Genomic DNA, 25,918 nt, shown 5'->3' with positions numbered 1-25,918 from the left:
ACTTTGGCATTATTAGGCTTTTGAATTAGGGTGCTTTAATGCCAGTGACAAGTCTAAAGTTTATTAGGGTTAAGCAAGAAGAAACACAATAAAATCATTTCCCTAACAAGTTCTTTGCTCCTGCAAATCACCAGAGCACAAGAAAGAGTAATTGATTTTTACTTTGCACATTAAATTACCTAACTTGAGACAGGAAGAGTATTAGTGACCATTTTTTGATAAAACCTGTTATCATTTAAAGAGTGATCATCAACAATATTGAAATAACCATCAAAAGTATAGCAAGGCAATAAAATTGCAAACTTTTGCAACCATACTCTTTAATTATTTGCATATACAGTCGAAAAGGGCTTAACAGCAGTGGTGGGATTAAGCCGGTTCCCACCGGTTCTATAGAACTGTCTTATTTTTTTAGATCAGAGAACTGGTTAGCATTACTGGTTGCTGCCAATGGACTTTTTGTAACAGAACCGGCTGAAAAAATATGACTTTTGTGATACAACTGGCTGACATAGAATTTTAATCCCACCACTGCTTGGTAAACCAACGTAGAAGTACCTATAAAAAGATCACAACGTTTCTTAAAATTGGTTAGTTAAGGTGCTGCTTGGTCAGATAATATTGTCACAAATGAATGACCAAACAGAAAGACAACAGTTAAACTGGTACTATTAAAAATATCTGCCTTGTTTTTAGGCATTTTACAAAAGCTGTTGGAAACTTGTCATTTTATAACAAAACTATTAAACAGTTCTATTTCATAAAGAGTGTCATTGGCAGGGAATTGTTCATTGTTGTGTGAATGCTGTTACAACTATAAATTCGGTTTACAAATGCAAAGAAGACAAAAATCAATAAGGAGAAAGAGTTTATGAAAAGAAGTGTTATTTTATAATAGAAAGAAATCTAGAGGAAGTACTTATGTTTTCTTTGAAGTGTGGCAACAAAGAAACACAGAATACTGAGGCCTTTACTGCCACAAATTGCGTTGACAAACTAGAGTTAAAAACAAGAACAGCAAAAAATGCATATTATGTACATTACAGGTATACAAATGTATACATAACAAAATCAGGTCAAGGAATTCATGAAGAACACTTTCACTAAATGGACTTGCAACTGATATCTGGCAAATACATTGTATATTCGTGAAATAACATTACATACCGATCTTAGAAGCATGTTTTAGTCCAAGAAAGGAATAATAGCACATAAAACTATTAAAACTTAACATGCTTCTCAATACAAAAGTTTTTATATTTGTGGGAAAAGTGTGAATGATTTCATGACAGGTCCACATATTTCGATGAAAAACAGAGAAATAAGTAAAACAATAAACTAATAGGCTACAACTATTTAAACAACCTTTACTACTTTATAAGTTCAATGCAATGCATCCTTGTATAAACACAACTCAAAATTGTGATATTTCCAGTGTAGATAGAAAGATGGCTTTTATTCAAAACAGACTGGTAAAATTCGAAATCTATCTCTAGCTGCAAACTTGTCAAGGCCCTTATTCTGCATAGACAGGGTACTCAGCGGTAGTAAGAGGAACATCTTCCTTGGTTGACGGAGCTGCTGATGACTGAGGTTGCTTAGTTACAGGGTCATCCTCATCATCAACTGAAACACATTATATTTTTTTTTTACTTTTTATTGCACATTATGGAATACAGTTAATTTTCTATGAGGTGCATGGTATCAAGTCCAATTACTGTAGCATATTGCAGTGTTCCATTACTTTACCCATGCTAATTTTTTTATAATCAGAGTGCAACAACTGAAGGAATTTTTAAATATTCGAAAAGTGTGGTATGTACTCTGTATATGTATAAAAGTGGTAGCTATGAATATTGGGGTTGTATTTAAAGCTTGGGGAGTTGGATCAAGTGGTTGCAGAAATTCAACTCTGACTCCTTGATGTGATTTGATTAATAATCCCAAAGTAAAAAAAATCATAGATTGGACAATAACTTTTTTTTCATTTTTTAACAGTTATATTCTATTAATATTGACTAATTACTTTATACTCTATAACTATCATGAAAAAGTCATTTAAATTAGTGTATATTGATATTGTTAACAAGAAGGAGTCATACAAGAAGGTTGAAACTATCAACTCCCCATTCCTGATCTTGTTTTGTTATATTTGTTTAATACTTTGGAAAAGAAATAGTCAGTTCCAACTAAAGACCTTGATAGGCATGATTTTCCTCTTGGGCCCTGCTATAAAATATATTAAAATATAATATCAGTGAGGTTCTGTAGTTGAAAAATCACAGTATAAGTCCTTGATACATTAGAAATAGTGAGCTCAATGTGGTAATTATTGTTTCATGATTAAACACAAATATTGTGTCTGCTAGCATACAGTATGTTCATTTGAGCATAAGTAGTAACTTCCGAGTAGAAGTAACCTTGTATGTACGTTACAAAACATGAGACACAATATGGACCAGAAGCACACAATCAACAGCAGGATACCTTATGCCAGCACAAAATTAAAACAAAAGCAAATATGTAAATGCGAGTGAACTGATACCTGATTGTTTGTGTACCCCATTATGTTAAATCCAATTGTTTTTAACCAACTGAAGCGAACCCAAGGCGTGACACCACATGTGTTTATCTTGTGCCTCCAGCTTAGTGCAAATAGTTTTGTAGTTAAAATTTAACTTCTGGGCGTTCCTCTTTTTGCTGTGCATCGCCGCACATGGTATTTACACCAAAATGTGACAAAAAGTCCAAGCTATTAGCATGAGAAAGCAACACCCATTTGAAATACACATGTTCAAATGTAAGCTACACAGGAAAAAGGTAAATAATACTCTTATATAATTTTATTGTGCTAAGTTTGTTTAACCTATGTCAATCGAAAGCAAGTGTATACAAAGTTCAAATGTCTTTACACTAAGCATGACAAAGCAGCACCTATTTCCCATACACATGAGCAAAAGTAAACTAATCACTAAAATGAAAAAAACTATATATGTAGAAAAAGTATGTTTTAGAATTCCATGAAGCATGGTGTAAAGAAAGTGTGATGCAGTTGCTGTTTTTTTTAATCATTAACCAACAACCTTCGGTGCACACAAGATGTATATCTTACACTAGTTCACATGACATGCACTAAATAAATCATTCATTACTCAAAGCATGTTTATCGAATCTAATCCTGGTGTGTGAACACCAGTAAATTTTGCTTCGGTAACCCCATACTCAATGCACAATAATATTACAAAAAAAGAAAAATCTGACATAGGCAATTTTAAAAAGTATGAATATTCACTTTAAAGACCACTTGGTTGCATAAACTATTTATAAATATTTAGTGTTTAACTTTAGACACTGCAAAGGGTTTAAACACATTTCGAGAACAATGCGTCAAAGCAGGATGCTTCTCGCACGCCCATATGTTACCAGGAAAACTTGTTTGTAACCGCAATGGATTGTTATTTTCCTTTCTACACACAACGCTTTCAACCAACATTGCGAATCGAGATACAGTTACACTTGGTAAGGATAACAAATATATTGTAATGGTATTATGGGCTGAATCATAGATTGTTCTGAAATATGTTCAATGGCCACCATAATTAGGAATGCAAATTACCCATGCTTTAAAGGAAGCTCTATAATGTCATTTGTCACCACAAACATGCAAGAAAATGTCATTCACATGCAACAGGCAATCCCTGATGTTAAGTAGAATATATTGTACATAAAAATTCAAAGCAATATGACTAAAGTTTAAAATATTAACTTGGTTTAGGCTTTTGTTATGTTACTTTCAAAAGTTTGTTTTATTTCAATACTAACAATAATTCTTCTTTCAATTTTGTATTTTTTTAAGCATTGTTCATTTGTTGACAAACACTATGAAAAGGCCAAATGCCTGATTTGATTTTTTCAATTGTCACGTATTTTACCAACGATTTAAGTCAGGGCTTGAAATAGAGCCCTTAAAATTTATATAAAAACACCACATGAGATAGTAAGATATGTTAAATTTTACTCAAACTAAACTGATTTTTTTTTAAATAGAAAACAACTCAATAAATGGTGTTGAGCAGTTACATGTTACATTTGTAAAAATCAAGCATCAAACATTTGTAGCAAGCCCAGATACTAAAAATTTGACAAAATGTCGCCAATGTTTTGGAGATTTTAATGCATTTGGTCATACAAGCAACAAGAAAGCAGATGATTAGTGTTCGCCAATGGCAAATTCTTAAATAATTCACGAGGAGATTGCAAAGGCTATTTGAGCCACATACACCCAATGCATTGTCCATTAGTTGTTACGTTTTAAAATATTATGTTTCTAGTGGTCTTAGTGACACCAAATTACTAGGATTAAAAAAGTATTTAAACCTATGTTGCCAAGCTTTTTCATAGCGATCAACTCCGTGACTTTTTATGACAAATGTCTACATAAGCTGTTGCTACCAAATTGGCTGTATATTCATATCTTTTAGCAATGTAGCACTTCTGATTAACAACCAAAACTGTGTAAATTACAAAACCACTGAAAAAACAATCACTATTTTTGGGCATGTTTTGTTAAGCTACAAAATTACAATAAACGCTATCAGAAATTAAATCAAAAATGATGTTGATATGGTTATACTGCTGTAGTGTAAGTAGGAGTATAGAACAGACAACTTTTGGTGGTCTTAAAGTATAAATAATTTGAATGGTGACCTATTTTAAACTATAAACATGTTAACATTTTGTTCAGTGCTCTTTTTACTGTCAACTTCACACTGAAAGTGTTTTCAATTAACATACCAAAATTCGATTGTGGTGCAAGTCGATTAATAAGTCCATGCAGAAAACAATAATCACCTAGATTTCTATTCAGATGAAGGTGGTGGGCCCAGACTTATTGGCTGGGAACTGATCGGCGTTTTTTCCTCGCTGTGTCCATTTTTCGCACCACCTGTTTTTAAAACTAACATCAGCACAACAACTACACAGTGCAAAAATGAACACATGCAGTACTGACAGATTAAAAACTCCAGCCCCTAATGAACAGCCAGGGTGGTTATAACTGAAATAGCTGGTAAACAAAAACAGTAGACGATTTTAAGAGTGCAAATTATTGTGTCCTTGTCATTTTTAGATATTTAGGTAAGACAGGGTAGTGTCACTTTTAGGAGAGTTTATAATTGCAATTTAAGGAAAATAGCAATTAAGCTAAATTAACAGTGTTATAAGATTTGCAAAACAGTAAATAAATCAAATCAATTTACTTTGTTGGAATTGAAATTTATGTACAGAAAGTTGCGTTAGCATTTACAAAGGTTGCAAAAATGTGTGCCAATGATTCTAGACAGTGGCGTATCCAAGGGGGGGGTTTGGGGGGTCCGGACCACCTTTAGTGCATTCATGACTTGGCGCAACTTAACAGTACGATTACCGCTTCAGCAAGAGATTTAGATCTTTAGAAATTGGACCCTGTTTTTTAAGCAACGATTTTGATTACCTGACAGTCACGCTTATTTTGCAGCTGCAGTTTGGCTGAGTAAGCTAGATAGCAGCGGCGAACAGAAAACTACCAAGCGTTCGCTAAAATTACCTGTTCTTTCTGTCAATTAGATGGGTAGAGAAATCGCCAATTTCGGAAAAAGTGCTTTGCCGCATAACGCGTCGTTTTGAACGACGTATGACGTCATAATGACGTCATTAGGGATTTCCCCCAAAAAAATTGTTGGACCCCTCCCTTTAAAAATTTCTGGATACGCCCCTGATTCTAGATGTTACCTTTCAAAGAACAAAAAGCTTTACCATTATTGACCAGCTAACTAAGATCAGCCCTTAGGGGATTTACAAAAGGCCAAAAAATTAAAACAAAAAATCAATTGGTCAGTAGGGCGAAGACTAGCTGATTAGAAAAACACAAGCTTCTTTAATAGATAAACAAACAATCAGCTAAATTAAAAGAAAAGCAATTGTAAATGTTAGTATATACATCAGACTGGTAGAATGTTTAAAAAGTATTAAAAGTCTGTGACATTCTGATGTTTTTTCAATCTAATCAATTATTCATGCCTTTTTGAAGAATTAGATTATGTGTGGCCTTTTGATTTATAAACAGCAGGATTAAAATTTTGAGAAATAGCATATTTTTAAATGCTGAAGTACTTTAAATGCTAAAGACTTGACTTCCATGCACCTTAAAATTGTCAGTGGAATGTGAAATCTGACACTTATACATACAATGACACACAGAATGCATTCACTCCATAAAATCCCAACACAACATGCATATGATTCACATCACAAATTGCAACTCTCATATTTGTGACTACAAACATTTTACAAAAGAAAAATTCCCACAACGACGCAAGTTCTGACTAGTTGTTTGTGATTTGGGGCAATTGTATAAAACAAAATCACTTCTAGTTTGAAAGCTGTAAGCAAAGTGGTGTTAGAAAGTTAAAAAATACCTATCAAACCTTCAAGGTCTTCTGGTGATACAAATTCATCATCATCTTCCATTTCGGGTTTGCATTTACCACAACAGAAATTAAAACAGCAACAACAGCAACAGCAACAACAGCATCCCGTAATGATGCAGCAAAAACCCATTAGGAACTAAAGAAAAAGGATAAATTTAAATGTTGGCTCATATTTTGTACCCAATCCAGTTTAAAACACAACTTTACCCTGCAAGGATATCTGACAGGGGTGATTAAAATCAGTTAAAAAAAATTAGTTTGGTACAGAGGTGCCTTTTCGCCAACGATGTCCATGTCCTGGGTTATTATTTTACCAACTATGCCCAGTATGTCATGGTTTTGTACATAAAATACAAAATATGTGCCCAATCAAAACATTTGGTTTCTAACTTTACACATCATTGGTTTTGCTCCTTTTGGAATGTTCACATGCAATGAGTCTACAAAACATCCGATGTATGACTACTTAGCTTTTAATATATCTTCAAAGAATCCAAAAAAACGTTTAACACTTGTTTTAGAAGCCAAATTTGTAGCAAAAAAGTTTTTATCAATGCACAGCAGCAAAAAACATACATTTTCACATACATGTGTATGGTAGCATGAAATATGTCCACATTTGTTTGGTAACATGTGTGAATAGAAGCAACTTTACCTTAGCAAAAGGTGATTGCAGGGCGAAATAAGTTTTGACGTTGTCTTCTCCAATCATATCAGCAAGGTAGAGTCCCATTGATCCATACTGATCATAGATTTCTTTCTTTTTCCCATCTTGTAGGATTTTGTTAGCATTGTTGATTTCCTTAAACTTCTCTGTGGCCTCTGGGTTGTTGGGATTTTTGTCTGGGTGATACTTTAAGGCTAACCTCCTAAAAACCAAAAATGAAAGTTGGACTTGTAAGTTGGACAAAATCACTTTGCGATATACATGTTTTTCACAATTTTCGCTTCATGAAATTTTCTACAGAACAAGAGTGTTAAAACATAAAACACAAAAAAACATCCCCTTGTATTGATGTAAACCTATGTAATTCTTATGTTTTTAACTTATTAATAACTTATGAAACTTATTGGCAAAAAATGCCTATCCAACAAGCCAGAAGCTGTTAAAGGTTTTCACCTGTATTTCTTTTTAATCTCTTCAGGTGTTGCACCTTTTTCCAGTTCCAACGTTAAATATAAAGACTCTCCTTTTGTGGAAAGCTTTCTCTGAGGCCCTCCAGGACCAGCGTGGGCATCCCCAGGCCCTCTGGGGTTTGGAGTTTCAGCCATAACTCACACAAGGTATTATTGGATAAGTTTATAAATGGTGTATTTTTACTTTTACTTGACACTCTCAACAACCATGGATAAAAATTTGTTTGATTGTAGTTGATAATCAAATCTACAAAATTAAAGACTGCATATAAATATCAAGCAAGACATACTTGAAGGACAAGTAATATCAATAAAGCTAGAAAAGAAGTTGAAACCCTTCCAAGAAACAGTTGTACCAGCATTTGTTGTATTAGCTAGTTTTAGATTTAAGCCATCAGCAATGAGCCGCCACTGCATTTTGTATAGGTGTTTTTCTGTTGTAGATTACAGATTGCAAAGATTAAAGATAATGCATTACAGTGTGCAATAAAGTGTTTTACTGCATATAACTCACTTGATCATTGAATAAACGCCTATCATCAAAGTACCCAATTCAAAAGATATCTTATTGTACGTTTTTAACATTAACTGTTACATTTGATAATTTTTGTTCACAAACATTGCACAACATTTTGCTTCAAGTCGTTGTAGGTCTTTCATACTTTGACTAAACAGAATTTTAAATAGCACACCTTACATCTCTTGTGCAATGTCTTATCGTCTTGCGTAACAACCGAACTGAAATCAAAATTAAATTTTGTTCGCGAGTTGCAGCTTATCGCAAACAAACTTTTCATTTTTCGCAGGGAGTTTTAAACACATTTTTTCTGCATACCTGAAGCATATTATAATATAAATACATGCTTCAACAACACTAAAAACAATAGAACACGCCCCACAAGCCAAAAACTTTACAACCAGAAGAGAGGAACCTTCAACGCTATTTCTAATTAGTTATGCATGACTGCTTATTGCCCAGCCGGCACGTGATTCTTAAAAAACCAACCAGGCGTAAAACTGCACACCCCTTCCTTAAAGAAAAAACATCAAAATGTGTTTATTAAAAGGAAGATAAAAATCACATAAATGTGTTGTAGTAGTTTGAAATCAAGATATAGGCGCGATGATCCGCTGCCGGGTGTTACAGTTGGGTTTGTGATATCAATGTCAGGTTTTTCTAATTGAACTTCGATGTCGGTTGGGTCCCGACAACCTAAAAAGCAAACAATACATCTATAGTATTGTCGTTCAAATAAAGCCGCGTGGTTGACAACCGCACAACACATCCAAAGGTAATGTTATGGGTTCTAATCCTTTCACGCCTGCGTGAGTTTTACTGACCAAGAAACTTAAGTGGTATTGCTTCAACCTATAGGCTCCGTTAAAACCAAATAAGTTCGACAAACTTTAGTCAACACCTCTGATACGCAGGGTTGCATCAGTTTGCGAAATCATTACACTACGTAACCAGAAACTGCTATAAGGGAAGGGTTGTCGGCCTATTGAGGATAAAACTGAAACAAACAAACCCAAGTGTAACTAGGACAATTAGGGGTATTGTGAATTAGTATTTGGCTATTCGGTTTCTAAAACACTAAAAATAACCAATATAAAAACTTGCTACATATAAAATAACTTAAAAGTCTCAAGGCCTATAAAATGGCAATCCATGCCCCCCTGAAACTAAAATTTAGCCTACCTTGCGTTGTGAACTCCGGGCCTATTGTAGTCGTCCACGAAAATGTGGTAGTGGTCGGGTTGGGTGGAATTTTAAAGTTGATATTTTTGTCCCTGTCCAAGTTGTGGCAAAGTTTCTCCTCACAGTAATCAAATGAAGGCCCAGCCTTGCCTGCAGCATCGCCGGGTCGAATCGTTGTGGAAACAAAATTGTTTCTGTTGGTATAAAAAGCTCGACCGGTGGTTAGACAGGCCCGATTTTTCGCAAAACTGTACGTTGAATTTAATTTAAACCATAACTTAGGGGGTCTTTACATATCACTCGGCTGTTGCTGCCATTATTGACAAAATAGTCATGAAAATAAGTAAAAAATACGCCGAAATAGTAATAACAAGTCTATATTAAAATAAAAGCTTATTCAGCTTTATGAAAAACAGCAGATTTTCAAGTTTTATTCTATTCATTTATGCTTACGTGTCCGCAGTTTCGTTTCCTAAAAACCACATGCGAGTTTCCGCGGAACCGCCACAGTCCGCGCAAGTGGGTCCGTAAGTGTACGGAAATCTCGTCTTCAGAGGAGACCCATACGACATCCTTGCTGCTTTTCGTTTTGAGTAATTGATAACGTTCCCTCTTGGGGCATACGCGCATAACAATAGTAAAGTGTCTTGCCATTCGATGCCGTTGATAACATAGTTTTGACAAAATGATGCGGAGCAACCAAGCTTGTAGGTTTGCGCCCAGATAATCTACACTTATTTTATGAATTAGGGAAGCGGCTTGACTATATGCTGCAAAGTTGGAATTTCAAAAATTAGAAAACCCTGATGAGCTGGTGATAAAGGTATTACGAAATACAGGAAATCTCGGTTAATTCGGACCTGTTTGGACCTAAAAATTTGTCTATAGGCGAAGATCCGGATTACCCGATTTCGATTTGTTTAGGCCTTACCACATTACAAATCATTTGTACCTCAAGTTTTGTCCGAATTCGGCGAAGGTTTACTGTATTTTTGGTTTCCCTTACCTGGAGGAAATGCTGACAGACCGACCTGCACCTTCCGTTTTTGAAGTCATAATGCTCTTCTTCAGACATCCAAGCATACATGACCGTTTCCACAAAATTCGACGGCAAGTCTGTTAGCCCCCTCCATGCGAACCAATTGAACCCGACTTCAGCATTTAAAGCACTATGGCGCACAATATCAGCCGTTGGAAATCCACTAAGAAGAGAATTAAATACACTTCTTTCCTCAACGTTACAGGAATTAGTCATTCTCTCGGCTATCCACGTCAATTCATCGTCCCATGTTATATACCGCATATCGGTAGCTGCAGGGACGACATTTCTTCTTGCTTCATTATGGGAGTTGAGCAGCATGATACGAGCTTCAGGCGAGATTGGAACGGTCTTGAAGTTAGGTTTGGGCCCGGAAATGAGGTCAGTTGGTGCTGTTGTGATGTTAATTTCCGGCGGAACAGTGGCGTTGCACGTTGGTAGCTTGAAGTATCGTCCGTTCTGGTAACGCCATCTCGTACGAAATCGCTCGGACAACAAACCAGATCTTGATTCTTTAGCTTTGCTGGATGATTTTGAATCTGGTTTAAACACCTTTTTTGTAAGATCGCGCAGATCTTCTATATTTTCCAAATCTTTTGCTGACTTTTCGGGCTCAGTGGAGTCTTTTGTCAGCAGTTGGGCGTCGCGTCTAGCACGTGCTAACCGACACAACGTAGAAAAATCGTGAAACGCGCAACTTTTGTGGGGAAATTCCTTTTTTGGTGCTCCATCCAAATTTAGCAGATTTCCGTAGGAACAAGGAATTAGAACAACAACACATATCAAGAACAAGAGTTCCACATGGTACTTCCGATTACGATTCCAGAGTTGCCGACACTTGAAAACCAGTGCCAGAATGTACACCACAATGCAGTTTGACCCCATTTTCACCTTTCCTTATTAGGTTAAGTCACAAAAATCCTTGTCAATAACCAGTTCTGACGTAACAATAAGAACCGTTATGTCACAAGATAAAATAAACAAATGTCTGGGCTACAATATTGCTGTTTGGAGTAATGCATGCATTTGTAACTGATTATTATTTCAGGGAAGTATTTCAAGAATATTTATGGCCCATATAAACTGGCAAACTTGGTAGTTTGCGTGGTGGACAGTGCAGAGTTCTTCAAAGAATAACTTATCATATCATATTAATGGGATTGAAATTTTAAACAAATGTAATTTAAGTTTATGCCCCATGTGATTTTTTTATTTAGTGTAGAACTGCGACCAACGCATTGAAGCAACTTTAAACATTCAACCAACGGTATAAATACATTGTCAAATACGCGCCAATTAAGTGCTTTCAAACAATAATTTTACCCTCACAGTTCAGCAATTTAAAAGCCGAGTTCAAAATATGGGTAAATAAGTTCAGTATAAGATATTCCTTCACGTTTTTTTTTAACTTGCTATGAAGTACAAAAAATGATTGTGACGATCAACATGATTTCACAAAAACAAACTTTTTCGAATGTATAACAAGATGCACACAAAAGCTGTGCATGCAGCGCTTTCGGGTTGTTTGCATTTTTTCGAAAAAAGCATGGCAGGTTCGATCGTTTCAGAAAATAACGACAGGCAATATAACACAATAAAGCAATATCAAACTCACGATAGCACCGCAACGTATTGAAAAGGTCCTGAAAAAACCTTTGCAACTTTAAAAAACTGACTGATGCAAAATGATAATACCCACATTACAAAAAATAGACCATTTAGTTCAGAATGACTATGAAAAAACTTAACTGCCTTGGTACTGTATTTGCAATATTTTGTGGCCCTTTCAGCACAATGACAAATGCACATAGCAAATTGCAACGAAGCAATCAGTTGTTTTCAACTGTTGCCCACGTATAAAACCAAAGACTTGCGGACCATGTCAAGTGACAATATTCAGAAAATCGTCAAAGTCGAGTCTCTTCACTTTAGCTTTGTTGGGAAGAAACTCGCAAATCATTTCTTCAACATCGGCATCGGTAAATTTCAGCCGAAGCTCGATTAAAGTTTTGCGCAGGTCGTTTTCGTCAATATAACCGTCACCTGCAGAAAAACATACATCACACTAATCATTTGATGTTTTCAAACTACCAAAGGACTTTAACAGCAACAAAGACAAAATGGTTTCATATTCAGTTGGGCGTTTGCAAAAAATGTCAAAAACAAAGATGTCGTTGCCTGCTATCAACTCTAGGTGTTTTACCCTACAGCGTCAAAACAACCCAAAAATTCTCACTAATTGTGCACCATGACTGATGAATTGTAATGAATTTTGCATGCACTAAAATCATTAAAAACGGTCAGATAAATACGCCTGTTATAACCCGTGTGAAGAGCAAAACAGTTTGACGAGCCCCGCTATTAAGTATAGGCCTACATGTCGAACTCTAAACGCATTTTGTTTCAAACATTTTTTTTTACCAGAAACAACACCTTACCATTTCTATCGAACCTTTCAAAAACTGTCTCCCATTCTTCGTCAGGGTCTTCATCCTAAAAGGTAAAACGAACGGTTAATTTTATACCAAATCCTTATACATCCTAATACCAAATCCAATTATAATTTCAACGTGACCTTGAAACCATGAAAACAACTTATTCCCAAAGTCCGGTTATTCGCATAAAAAAACTTGGTAAGTTGTCTATTCGATTAACAGAATTTATCTGTATATTTAGATATTGCCACCTTTGCTTTAAAAAAAAACACGGGAAAAGCTCAAATCTACATCTGCTGAAAACCTTATTACCTGGCTTATATGAGACAAGAACGCAAGGAAGTTCTGAAAGTTGAGGCAACCGGTGCCACTGCGGTCGACTTCCTGAACAAGGTTGTGTATTTCCTCATCGGTGGGATCTTGTCCGAGAGCCCTCATCACAATTCCAACTTCCTTCTCACCTTTGTACAATTGGATAGCTTATAATTACAGTGCTGTTAAGATATGTTGACAGGCCTGATACAATTAATTGCACTCATTAGTTCTGGCGTATAATGATTAAAATGCTGTGCACCCATGCATACATTACGTAGTTAGAAAGACCAATTCCTAATGTTTAACTGCAAATATGTTAGTCAGGCCGGGCTTTTTGGGTCGGCCAGTTTCGGATAGGATTTGACCCAGAGTTCAAAATAAAGCTTGAAACAAGCGGGTCTGACTTTTATCTCATTTGTGTCGTTAAGTTCACCAAAAGCTTCATTTTAAAAAAAATCGGGTGAGCCGGGTTTAGGATGGGCTTGGGCCCGCGTACAACTCATACAACTGTATATTATACTGTGAGCTTTAAATATGTATTCGCAGTACGCGTTAATTTTGAATAGGTAGTTGTGCGAGTGTTTTTGAACTAAGCACTATAGTCAGGGTTGCCATACCGTCCTTATTTCTAAGATTTGTCCTTATTTTGAAGGGCAATGTCTTAGAAAAAGTTTTTGTCCTTATTTCTAAGAACTGTCCTTGTTTTTGACTTGAGTCCTTATTTTGTCTTTTTAACTTTTAAAATTTTTTTAACAATTACAAGTCAAATCTCTGCTAAAAGTAAACCTAGACCTGGGCTGTCGTGAGATGCTATACGTGTTTCCTACGAACAAGGAGTTGGAACAGATTGTTCCTTGGCAATAAGAAATATGACATGTGATATGTCAAGGCTCGTATAAATGCAAAGATTTGTTCAAAAACGTTTGTTTCGTTTGACATGAAAGTCCAATTGTTCGTGTGTCCTTATTTCGAGTTCCATGTCGATGGCAACCCTATGACTATAGTCCTTTCAAATAAGTCTATGGCACACTTAACTTACTGATGGCTCCTGTATCATTCGGATCGAGCAGGTAAAACGCTTCTTCATAAACTTCCAGCAATTCCTCAGGCAGTTGATTGGCTCGCAAAGAAGGAACCCTGAAATTTAAATATTTTTTTTATAAAAGCGCTTCACTTTTAAAGTTATTTTGCACACTTTTTGTGTTTAAACACTTTAAGAAAAGTTGGTTGTAACTTGCATTCCTAACAGCAACTCGTATAAAATTGTTTGTTCAAATACGAATTATAATCTTTACAATTTAACCTGAAGTTGCACCATAACTAAGTGCGAAAAAACAGAAAATTTTAAACCTTTAAACAGACAAAATATGGCCACAAAGATTCGTACCTCATTTTCCAGTTGGCTTCTGAACCGACACTCATGGTACTGAGAATGCTAACATTGCTACAGTATCGAATCTTGTCCCGCAATCGTCTCTTGTACTGACGCGCTTTCTCTTGCGCCATCGTGTGGCAGGATATACAATAGAAAATAGATACTTAACCTGCTTTAAGAATGCAGTGTATAAATGTATTACTTTAGTTTTCACCTGGAAAATACGAGATTGTATTATATGTTTGGCGTTAACGTATTGTTAAGCATGGATTGAAAATAGAACAGTTGTAAAAACAAATCTATTTTGATGGACTAGCATAAATGCGTTGTAGTTCTGATACACATTCGAAGTTTCGCAATAAACAAACTTCTAGGAATCGTAAAAAGACGCAATTTCCAGCACGTCAGCCAACACAAAAAAGTCACGTTCCGTTTTCTCCTCGCAAAAATCGAATTCTTCCATTTTGAGTTATACACCATTCAACATTACTACAGTTTTTTACCCGCTCGTTAAAAAAAGGTTTAAGCGAGTTTTGTGCAGTTAACTATAGTACAAACATAATTGTAAAAAGTGACATTTAAATTACTTTTTGTACACGACAGTGAATAAAAAAACAGTATAGGGTTGATTCTTTATTAACCAAGGAAAATCCCGATACTATTTAAGTCCCTTTTAGTCGCAACTAAAAATGCATCACAGCATATGCTTGGTAGTGTGTGACAGTTTGAAGAATTTTCTCGATTTTCTGTGGCATTTAGATTTTCCGGCTAGTTACGTGCGTCGGTGAGCGTGTAATTGCCTTCGCTTCGCCACCCAAGTGTAAACCCTATTCCGCAAGATGATAGACGACCTCCAGGCTATGTACTGATAATCAAGCCAAAAAACTGTGACATTTGCTCGAAAATCTATATTTGAGAACGGTTCCTTTTATTCATTTTAGAGACTAATGTGTTAAGAAATTACACCCAATGTATGTTTGTCCAAAACGTAGAGTTGAACCTGTCGCATAAAATCTGCAAATGACCAAATAAAATTAACAACTCATATCAGACCTTCTTTAGAAATTTAATCTCCCTCTAATATAAACGTGTTAGCATTCAGCTGAAATGCGCTCTTAGTGGAAAATGTGGTTGTGTACAAGGCGTGAAGCTACACGGAATTCGAAAGCCACAGGAATCGCTTAATTGAAATGTGAGAACTGGCCTTTTCAGCGAATTACACAAAAGTAAGTTAGTTCTAATATTTTGCGTTTTTTGTGTTGTTTAGTGTCGGTTTATAGGTACATTTTCTTTTTTGGTCAAAAAACACATAGCTTCAAAATATGTTTTGTAAATAACTCGATTACAATTTAAACCTCAATTAATTTTGCAATCGTTTTAGTTGACATGGCGAGATGGTCACAACTTTTAACATATTCTAGTAGCAAATAAATTGTGCCCTAAAATGCTTGCATATCTTCGCAAATGCTCGCGCATTAAAGATCAATTTTGGTTCGTACATAAAAAATAGGCTTAAAAACATTGCGGCGGCGATGTAAACTGTCAATTAACCCTCGCAAATTACAGTTTATCGGTCATTTGCAGTTGAAAATAATCCAAAAGTGAGCTGTACTTTCTTGTCCGCTGTTCTGGTTTAAGCAATTTTAGCTTGAGAAGGCGTTTATCGTAGCTCTAGCTCTAAGGTTACTGCAACGTTTTTCAATAAACAAAAATACCCAAAATTACCTCAACCACCTGGCAAGCAACATTCTGTACAAATAGAAATAATCATTGAAATAACCCTACTAAGCGCTTGTAATTGCTGTATATCAGGGGTGGGCAACCTGCGGCCCTTCATTAAAGGTTGTGCGGCCCGCAGAGATGTTTGGATTTCAAAAGTACTGGCAAACGAGTCCAATTATTACATATTTTTGCCCTGATTAATGCGCCTGGTGCTAGTTTTCTGCGATCTGTCAAAATGTGGCTAGAATCAAATACGGATTATACTTGTAGTTACGCACATTTGGTAAGAAACGAACAAAATCACTTTGTGTTATGCACATGTGCGGACCGCGATGCAATTTTGACATTTATAATTGGCCCTACAGTAACAAACGTTGCCCACCCCTGCTGTATATTAACAGATTTTATTACAGTCTTAAAGATATTAACAGTCTTAAATTTAGATAATACCATACGATTAATGGTAGAGTCAGACAGCTCTTCTGCAACACTCCACTCGAAACGATACTTCACATTTTATGTCAAGCACCTAAGTGCCGTACTCGGTAAAACGATTTGGCCCAAAAGCTTTAACACAATATACGGCATAGGTTGGCAATTTTGCGTGCTTTGTTGACCAAACAATCGTCGTCTATTGTGTAACAATGGAAAGGCAGACGGGTCGGCGTACGTCTGTCATGTTATTTTCGCTGCACAAATATTGACCCGACTCAAATAGCGATTCCTTCAAACGAGCGAAATCGCTGGTTAATGGGAAATGTCAATCAAGGTTTATTAGTCCGGATTCCAAAAGCAGTTTTATTCAACCGGTTTTCTCCCGTTTGGAAATCAAGTAATATCAGTACCCATTACAAAGCCTTAGTCCAGTAGTACCTCAAATACTGATTTCTCCACGATTTTTTGCTATATGCTGGCACCAATATTACACCAACATTCAAGGCCTACAAAACTTGTTACAACTGCAACAACCAAACTAACTGACAAATTTCAACTAGCAATATTCACTAGAAAACAAGTGTATTGTTGCCACTCAAATATTTCTTTAAAAAACACCGGCAAATTCTTTCCAGCATACTAAATCAAATCCAGACCGAAAAACAATTGATTTTTTCATCTAACCTACATTGCCAATACATTCATTACCGTTTACGCTGCAGCAAATGCGCGCTGAAGCATTATTGTGACCGAACAATGACCGGAATTAACATATGATTAATTGTTCAACATACATCGACCACTGAAATACGACTACGCACTCGTGAAAAAAGTCTAAATGCCACGGTTTCACTGCTGTGTAGTTTGTGACGTAACGAATGACAACAAGCAATCTCTGTGACGTCATAAACGTTTGTGAAGCGTCGGCTGAGCCAATCGAAAATTAGCAGTGTACATGCTATCAATCAACTTTCTAACTTTGTAGGTTTAAAATAAACGTTACGAAGGGGGCTTCTAGGGCGTGTATTGTATATATATAGTGGTCCAGTATGACGTTTTTTCGGGTTTGTGTTGACATAATGAACGTATTATGAGAAATATCGAACACCAAATTATAAATGCATTTTTAACGGTTATAGTTACGGTGTCTTGAAATAATAGTTGTTAAGACACAAGTAATGCCATACTTAATCACAAACTAGTTAAAATTGACACTTTCAGCTAAGTTTTTAATCAAACAACTTCGATGCAACAGGGTACACAACTAAAGTTCTTTGGTACGATGGTTTGGTTGTTTGGCACAGACGTAAATGTTAATCAGTGGAACACATTTTTGCTCGGTAACCGGGCCTAATCTGTGCGTCACAAATATGTTTACCGAAAACAAATACACCGCGAGGTTATGTACGCTGTACCATGAGTTGGTCATTTGCGATCATACATTGCTGCAGTGGATTGAAAACAAATGAATCAAAATTGATAAGTGACCGATTGTACAGTGTGACTTTGACCTAAACCCCTTCGGTTCACCTCTTGCAATAGCTTTAAGCTGCCAAAGTTTAAACTTCTTTCAGGAGCCACATTTACATTTACCCATAGCTTAGTTAAACCCCATGTCTAACAATAAATAATTTACAAACTAACCGTAACTGACTGAAAACAAGTACAAGGAATAAGAAAAATACAGTATTCTAACTTGTATCACTGCAACTCCATCTCTTGTTGTTACACCTCGTTGACTATTTACACCCTACGTAGCCTTGCTTAACATGGTTTTGTTTGCGTAGCCTAATTGACGCTATCTCTAAGCTGAATTGGATTGAAGGTTCTGAACCCGCGCAACCCCATTAAACGCGCCTCGCTGCCGTCAATTAATGTAATCACGACGTTTTTACAAGAGCCGGCCAACTACTTTCTGTGGGTGCAGCATCTAAACATGGTGCGTGCGAACAGAATCAAATAAGGAGTTTCTCAGTGTCTGCAGTCCTTTAAGCAAAGCAATTGTGCATTACGAGAATGAAAATTTGAAAACATAAATTCGCCTAAACCCTAAAGTGTGTAATGTTTAAGGTCAACATTAAACTTTAGTTGCATTAAAAAAGCGCAGAAAAATACATTTATTTTGAATAAGACATTTTTTTATTTTTTTCCAGAACCAAATGACCGCGTAATGAACTGCGCTATGAGACTTAAGTTTTGGAAACCATTTCTAAACACTAGAGCAGTCTGCGCTGCTTTGGGATTTGAGATTAACGTGTATTGCCCTCGGGCCTGCGCTACGAGACTTCCTAATGCGGTCATCAAGTTTGCCTTCCAATGAACGACGATACTTCAATAAGACAAAAAATGCAATTCGACGGCCGTGCGTTTAGATTCATAGCGAAAGTAGACACTTTTTACAGCCTTGAACAATATTCGAAAATCTAGATGACACGCTATAGATGCATCCCCATATAATCGTTTAACTTAAAACCAATTTTCGTTTACCAGTGTACCTACTAAGTATGCTTCAAATAGACTGCACATTGCAAACATCTTTTCGCGAAGAACTTACTCTTTTTTGACGTTTCTAAATCATTAAATTCTTCTAATCACAAAAAGCATCGGAACCTGATTACAACTAATGTAATTTCAGGGTTTGATTTCTCCAGAGTAAAACCTTTTTTGCCTTTCAATAATTAACAAGGCTGACACGCGGTTTTGTAAAACTGTAAACAGACTGTCCGCGAGCAAAGTGGTTCTGAGAAAGTCTACCAAGTAGGCAGAAAACTGTAAAACAAACCGCCGACTGTGAAAAACAAAACCGCTTCGTTTCCGAACCGCTTTTACGGCGAAAAACTCCGGTCTAAAAAGTTCTGCGATCGCTGTAAAATGCCTCTGCAATTGTCTGTTCATTTTTGAAACAAAATTCATTCCGTCTCCTACAGAAACGTTCCAAAACGCCAAAATGTTTACTCTTGTCTATACTTCTGTAATAACAATCTTTAATAGTTTACGAATTACAATTACTTTAAAATAAGACCAGTATATGAGCAAAAATAATACTGCACGCAAGGTACCAAGAAATAGGTGCAGAAAAGAAAGTCTGCAACTTGTTTGGAAGGCGGATTTCCGAAGCCAAACCTGTGGCAGACAACCCCTACTCTGGAACGATTCTCTTTTCCGTCGGATTCACGCATCGTTTGAAGGACAACAAACGACTGAGCGACCGTGAACAGACAGGTCCAAGAGTCAAAATCACGGGTTGTTGTGCACAATGTTGACGATATGCCACCACTAAGTTACGTCTGGTTTTCTAACGACTTCGGATGTGGTTGTATCCGATCCGTCGTACAAACGATGCTGGATTTCTTTCAATGTCAACGAGGGATAAAATACGAGGAAACGGGCTTTTATCTAGCTTTTGTCACTGCAATATGCTCTGTAGTGCGAACCTTGTTATTTCTCGCTAAAGTAACCAAATTGTCTCATAATCTTATAATCTCATTTCTAAAAGAAACTTTTTTCACGAAGTTGGACTAATAAAAAGTATAATTAATTTTATGGTCGCGTTTAAGGTTAGGACATGATTGACACATCCAACAGATGCAAAAGAATGCTTATATTCGCAGGTGTTTGCTGGGACGTAGGGTTATCAGTGCAGCGATCTTGTCAAGCGCCCTTTGACCCTAAAGATCATTATAATTTCCCCGAGTGCTCCAACGTTCCTGGTAACAAGTCTTGCGTTTGACAGAAAACTCGAGATTGTAAAGCAAACGCTTGCTACAATCGCAGAACAAGCAAACTTGCTACCTCATTAAAATTTCAGCGGCCTAATAGATTAGTCTCCAAATAGTGTCCTCATTGTCTATAAATGGCTTTGCCAAATCAACGAAAACCTATAGGCATTACGTGCAAATCGGAAAAGGAGATTGGTAATCAAAGCTGGTAATTGGACGTCCCGGAAAGGCGGCTTAGAAAAGTAAATGCCACGAGGAATTATCTTAGCTAAAATCTCAATTCGTCTTTAGATGAGCCGATAAGGAATACAGGATCGAGTTGCAGATAAATTTTGCAGGCAGCGACCAACCGACCTGTGCTGCGCAATGGCAAACGTAATTTTGTGCTGATTTAGGCTGTCGTCTAAGCTCAACAGAGAGTTACTTTCAGTAATTTGCTACGGAGAAACCTGCAAGCTTTACAACGTGCTGAAAATCATCTATCTGTCCCGTGCTACAAATGCTGTTCTTGATTACCTAAACCAAATTTTTTACACAGTAGTTTGCAATATACCATCCCGACAAGATCTTTTATGCGGCCCGCCGACAAGTATAGAAAAATCGCTAAAAATGTGCCTTCTAATTTAGGCACAAACAAACACATTTTTACCTTCTTCATGTTAAAAACAGACGCTGATTCAAGCCCTTTTATCTCTAACCTCATGTGTTTATTTCACCAAATCAAAACTATAAGGCTATAAGAACATAAAGCATTACAAAAGCATGCCCTTCTACACTGCCTAAAATCAATGTTGCCAAAAGTCATGTACGGTACAAAAACGTAAGCCACAAAAGTAAGAACGGCGACCCAAACACATAACCAACAGGCTTTGCCATTAACTTTACCCAGTGATTGTTGACCTTAGCAGCCCTTGTTTTCAACCCACACCCGCCTCCCCTGTATTTTTCGAGAGTAACTAATAATTTAATCCCAATGATTGGGCACCATCACACCCCAGCTACTAACATGCTAAGAACCACTGCCTGGCCCTATACACTGACAAGACTCTGTGCTGCTCAAGTTTGGTGTGCGGGGCCTGGCCAGTGTAAATATGTATCGATCACTGCCACAAAAAGACCTCCGCTTTGCCAGCACACTGATCCATTGGCTTCGGACTAAATCAACCGTGGATCTGTTTACATTGTTCCTTGTTGGCCATACGGAAGATACCCACTATATTATCCAGTATGTATCTTCAATCCGACAAAAGGATTTTCAAACTGTGCTTAACAACAAAACAAGATGAGCTAAGTCGGAAGAATATTGACTTTTGAAAGGAACGTTTTTGTTGCGCTTGATGTCCGTTGAGTAAACATGGCATTGGTTTGTGGCGTCTGGTGGGTGATAGAGTTATCGTTCCAAATTTTGAGGCGCGATGACAGTCATTGTATTCACGTGCACTGAAGTATATTAAGGCGGATAAAAGGCGATAAAGTGGATGAATGCTCACAAAACAGTAGCTTAACTTAATACAAGAAGCGTGTAAATTATACTGTTCTGGTTTACTCACCAAAGTATGTGCTACAAGTTCAACATAAAACACTTTCAAACACCCTTTTTATACTTGATGCACCTTACTTGGATCGCTTTTTACGTGCAAAACTAGTAAAACCGGGACCCTAAATATGCTTTTGCGCTATTTATGTTGAGAAAATCAAATCCTTAGCAAACATGTTTAACGAAATCCCACATAACCCCTGCAAACTAAGACAGACCTTAAAATTACCAAGTTTTACACTAGAACACATTTTTACGTGCACTACACCTTTTTAACACTGGTGATGCTACCATATATAGGATGAGTAACATATCGTGTTACCATCATTTAAATCTCACTCGTCAACGACAAGCACGCGTCATGTCGAAAGGCGTGAGCTTGTCCCGCGTCGTTCAAGCGAAAAAGTCAAGAGGTACACTTGAAAATGTTCGACTTAGCATTGTGTAAAACGTGACGCTATCTGATAGGTAGGTAACTTCGAGCGAGCGAGCTAAATGCCACATTAAGTATAAAACCCAACCAACCGAACTAATTTGAAACTTTGAAAGCAAAAACAACCGTGCATTGCTTTTTTGTAGTAAGTTGTTCACGTCACACATTTCAAACACTCAAAAAAGTAGCTGTGTAGCGCCAAAGTACCTATAACAGTGATAAACGTGATCAACACGGATGTAAACACGATCTATGTACAGAATTATTTACAGTATGTAGACACGGTAAGTCTATGTACATGCTACGTATGTGCATACATATTGTCTACCTCTACGGTGGAAACTACGTAGACCTGCATAAATTTGCAAACGAACGGACGGGTTTTGCATGTACTGCACAACGGACACAGACAGCTGCAACTACGAAAGACCGAAAAGTGATCCAACGTACATTTTGAAAGGCTGTATTGAGACAAATTACTTAAATTGGCTCACTACCAACACGTTTTACCTTTTGGCTTGTGCAATAACTTCTGACGTAAAAAATCTGTTTCTGTAAAGGGCGTTTACGTTTGCGCCTAATAAAAATCGTGCCAAATGACAAACTTTTATTTCTAACACAAAGAGAATTGGGATTCCTTTTGGAAGAACCATTCCTGACACTGCAGAACAGTTTTAAAACTGCAAAGCTTAAAAACATACTGGTCTCGTTCTGACTGGCACCTCCAATTCTCGACAGAATCTAAGCCATGCGCGGTTTATGTCACGCATGACTTGTGCTCATCAAGCGTGACTGCTAAACGCCCAAAAATGCCGCTTTCGCTTCGAGGTGTTTGAGTCAAAACAAAAGCTTGACTAAGCGGAATCGTCGCTGGGTAAGCACTTTTATGTGTTTGTCTCATCTAACAAAGTGCATTTAGACCACAAGACTGCCCTGGATTTGTAAATTACATTTACACAGACAGAAAAAGTTTTTTAGACATTATAAGGTATTGGTTGAATATTTTAAAGTGAACTATTCCAAATGTCTATTTTGCTTTTAGGAACAAATCAACGTACAAATACCAAACCCGTGTATCATCAGACGAGGTGTTAAACATTTGTCATTCAAATGTGTATAAAGGTAGAAGGGCCTCTCCCTTTTCAGTCACAGACGGTGATTCACTTGCTACGTCGTAAACGAGTCGTCCCACTTTCTGCTTGATTAATTGTAAACAAATGAAACACACGTTTTCTGTAAAGATGGGCAACAACGTGGCCAAACAATACTGCCCACTTGAGTTTTGAACGTCTACATTATCAATGGCGGCTGGCAGATTTAAGTACCCCTACTCCTACTGTGCTAAACTATTATTTGTTGCTTTTACGCAATTTCAAATTACAAAAATTGCTTAAAGGTTCTGAAACTCTCCTTAAAATTTAAACTCTTCTTAACATCTAAAATCACTTTAAAATTTAACCCACAACAATTAAAACTACACAACCATGGCCTTTTACACAATCTAATTCTGAACAATTAGGCGAAATAAACGAAAAAATGGGCTCGATAAAACGTAAGCATCACGTTACCTATTAACCTTACTAACCAAAGCTTAACCTTTTTACCTTCCCACATGAATATTATTCAAAGTGATCCAACGCTGGTTACATAACGGTGCACACAGGAACTATATATCTTTTAGTTGTTACATAGCACTAACAGCTCGTTTAAAACGACATAAAGACGAAGGTCACATTTTATGCTGTAGTATAAGCTTAGCTAGCATCAAACATTAACCCCTGCTGTCTCCAAATTCAGCTTCTGTTTGCATCAGCCAGCAATCAAACACTCAAGCCACTTGAACTTTTTCCCATGCCGCGGGAACCCATATAAGCTAATTGTTGATTTACAATCCCGCCGTTTCGAAACCGAGAGAAAAAGAAAAAAGTTTCCCCTTTTTCGTTTCACTGAAAGATCAAGGTGAAAAGAATCGCATTGCGTTCATTGAAGTAAAAGTTCTACCAGACATTATTTGAACTTTAAAACTTACAAATACATCGAAATGAGATTTGTTTAATTTCAGTATTTGGTTAATCCGGATCTTCGTATAATTTTGACAAAACTTGAAGTACAAATGATTTGAAATGTAATAAGGCTTGAACTAATCGACATCGGTTAATCTGGATCTTCGCCTGATCTGGACATTTTTTGGTCCAATCGGATTCGCATTAACCGAGGTTTACTGTATTGGCAAAAGGCAACTGACCAACATGAATTGTATATCCAAGCACAAAAACCAACGAGTCCTGGTGAAAAATATAAGCGTCCCTCACCAGACTTGGACAACTAGATAATTCTAGTTGTCTAGTTGGGCAAATTAGAGCAAAATGGCGGTAATTCTAGTTCTAATCTAATTTAGAATTATCGAGTAAGCTCTAATTCTAATTCTAATCTAATTCACAGTTTTCCCAAAATCGCTAGTTTGTCCCACGGCACTTTTAGGCATGTAATCTGAGCATGCATTTTTTAACAAAAGCGCACAAAACCATGCAATTAACAAGACCAAATAACATCACTGAAACACGTTTATCAGTGAAATTTGGCACTCAGCTCCGTTTAAACACGTTTTAGATGCACCGAATCATATTGTTTTAAATGTGCAAATCTACAAGTTTAAATTCGAAACAAACTAAAGTTGGTTGGCTTAAATCTAGTTCTAGTTTTAATTCTAGTTTAATTTCTAGATTTTGAGAAAATTCTAATTCCAATTTTAATCTAATTTGCAAAAAAAAGGATATGCTCTAATTTTAATTCTAATCTAATTTGAAAAACCGAAAAAAAATCTAGTTGTCCAAGTCTGTCCCTCACAAACGGTTTATCACTAAAAAGAATCTTCAGCATTTTATTAGACAGGAATTTAAATCCTGTAGGTAGCCCAGCCTGTTCAAATATTTCTTCCGTCACGTAGATTTACGGTTGTCGTGGTGGATTAAGTGTGACGTTGGTTGGTATCAACTAGCCTCTCTTCTTCGGACAAAATGCTGACTTGGAAGATTTACTTCGGTCCAAACCAAATATCGGGGGCTTTTTAAAGTTTAGCAAACAAGTAAACTAATCTGCTGGGCAACGGACAACAGCGCTGTGAATAACTTTTTTTACTTTCTGTATTTGGATTTTGTAAAGGTAAAATTATTGTTTTAAAATCCTTTCCCAGTGTAGGCTAATATGGCTAAATATACAAGTTTTTATTTCAATGCGGTGGAAACCGTTCTTTGCATATCCTATGATGACGTAAACATGCACATTTTACGTCACATCCAGCGGCTGTTTGTTGAACTTCATGCGACCGGTTGCTGAAATATGACGTATAGCGTTTAGGTGCACCATCGCAATACGAATTACTTCCGTTACTAGGGAGTTGGCAAGGGCCACTTCCAATTTGCCTTGAACGTGTGATGTATGATGAAGTATGTTTCCTCATTCGGTATTCACGTTCCAGGATCTGATGTATAACCTCCTATTTGTTTGTTATTCAACTTTATTTCAACCGACCATATTTGAGACTTTGTTTATGAGACCAGTCGGGCCGGGTTCGGACGTTTCTTTAAAGATAAGGGCTTGATTTT

At 36.7% G+C, this 25,918-nt stretch overlaps 3 protein-coding genes across 6 annotated transcripts; all 3 read right to left on the bottom strand.

Annotated features, from left to right (window-relative positions):
* Nucleotides 1–142: 142 nt before the first annotated feature.
* On the bottom strand, nucleotides 143–7,881 carry LOC145237038 (dnaJ homolog subfamily C member 5-like). 4 transcript variants are annotated; one of them, XM_080099749.1, is made up of 5 exons: nucleotides 7,588–7,881; nucleotides 7,123–7,336; nucleotides 6,456–6,603; nucleotides 4,852–4,945; nucleotides 1,585–1,626 (listed from the first exon to the last, which is right to left on the bottom strand). In XM_080099749.1, the coding sequence occupies exons 1-4, from the start codon at nucleotides 7,737–7,739 to the stop codon at nucleotides 4,860–4,862; spliced, it is 600 nt and encodes a 199-aa protein (XP_079955875.1). In that variant the 5' UTR covers nucleotides 7,740–7,881; the 3' UTR covers nucleotides 1,585–1,626; nucleotides 4,852–4,859. The 4 variants fall into 4 exon arrangements, with proteins under 4 accessions (XP_079955873.1, XP_079955874.1, XP_079955875.1 ...); XM_080099750.1 differs by having other exon boundaries at nucleotides 6,465–6,603; XM_080099747.1 differs by lacking the exon at nucleotides 4,852–4,945 and having other exon boundaries at nucleotides 143–1,626.
* A 769-nt stretch (nucleotides 7,882–8,650) lies between these two features.
* On the bottom strand, nucleotides 8,651–11,227 carry LOC145239067 (uncharacterized). Its single transcript, XM_080102353.1, has 4 exons — nucleotides 10,310–11,227; nucleotides 9,757–10,031; nucleotides 9,304–9,497; nucleotides 8,651–8,817 (listed from the first exon to the last, which is right to left on the bottom strand). The coding sequence occupies exons 1-4, from the start codon at nucleotides 11,225–11,227 to the stop codon at nucleotides 8,651–8,653; spliced, it is 1,554 nt and encodes a 517-aa protein (XP_079958479.1).
* A 297-nt stretch (nucleotides 11,228–11,524) lies between these two features.
* Nucleotides 11,525–14,700, bottom strand: LOC145237040 (neo-calmodulin-like). Its single transcript, XM_080099751.1, has 5 exons — nucleotides 14,480–14,700; nucleotides 14,132–14,229; nucleotides 13,090–13,238; nucleotides 12,781–12,835; nucleotides 11,525–12,385 (listed from the first exon to the last, which is right to left on the bottom strand). The coding sequence occupies exons 1-5, from the start codon at nucleotides 14,596–14,598 to the stop codon at nucleotides 12,225–12,227; spliced, it is 582 nt and encodes a 193-aa protein (XP_079955877.1). The 5' UTR covers nucleotides 14,599–14,700; the 3' UTR covers nucleotides 11,525–12,224.
* Nucleotides 14,701–25,918: the final 11,218 nt, after the last annotated feature.

Source organism: Phallusia mammillata, chromosome 7, assembly GCF_965637545.1.
Source record: "Phallusia mammillata chromosome 7, kaPhaMamm4.hap1.1, whole genome shotgun sequence".
Lineage (NCBI taxonomy): Eukaryota > Metazoa > Chordata > Ascidiacea > Phlebobranchia > Ascidiidae > Phallusia > Phallusia mammillata.
This window is presented reverse-complemented; position numbering and strand designations above follow the sequence as displayed.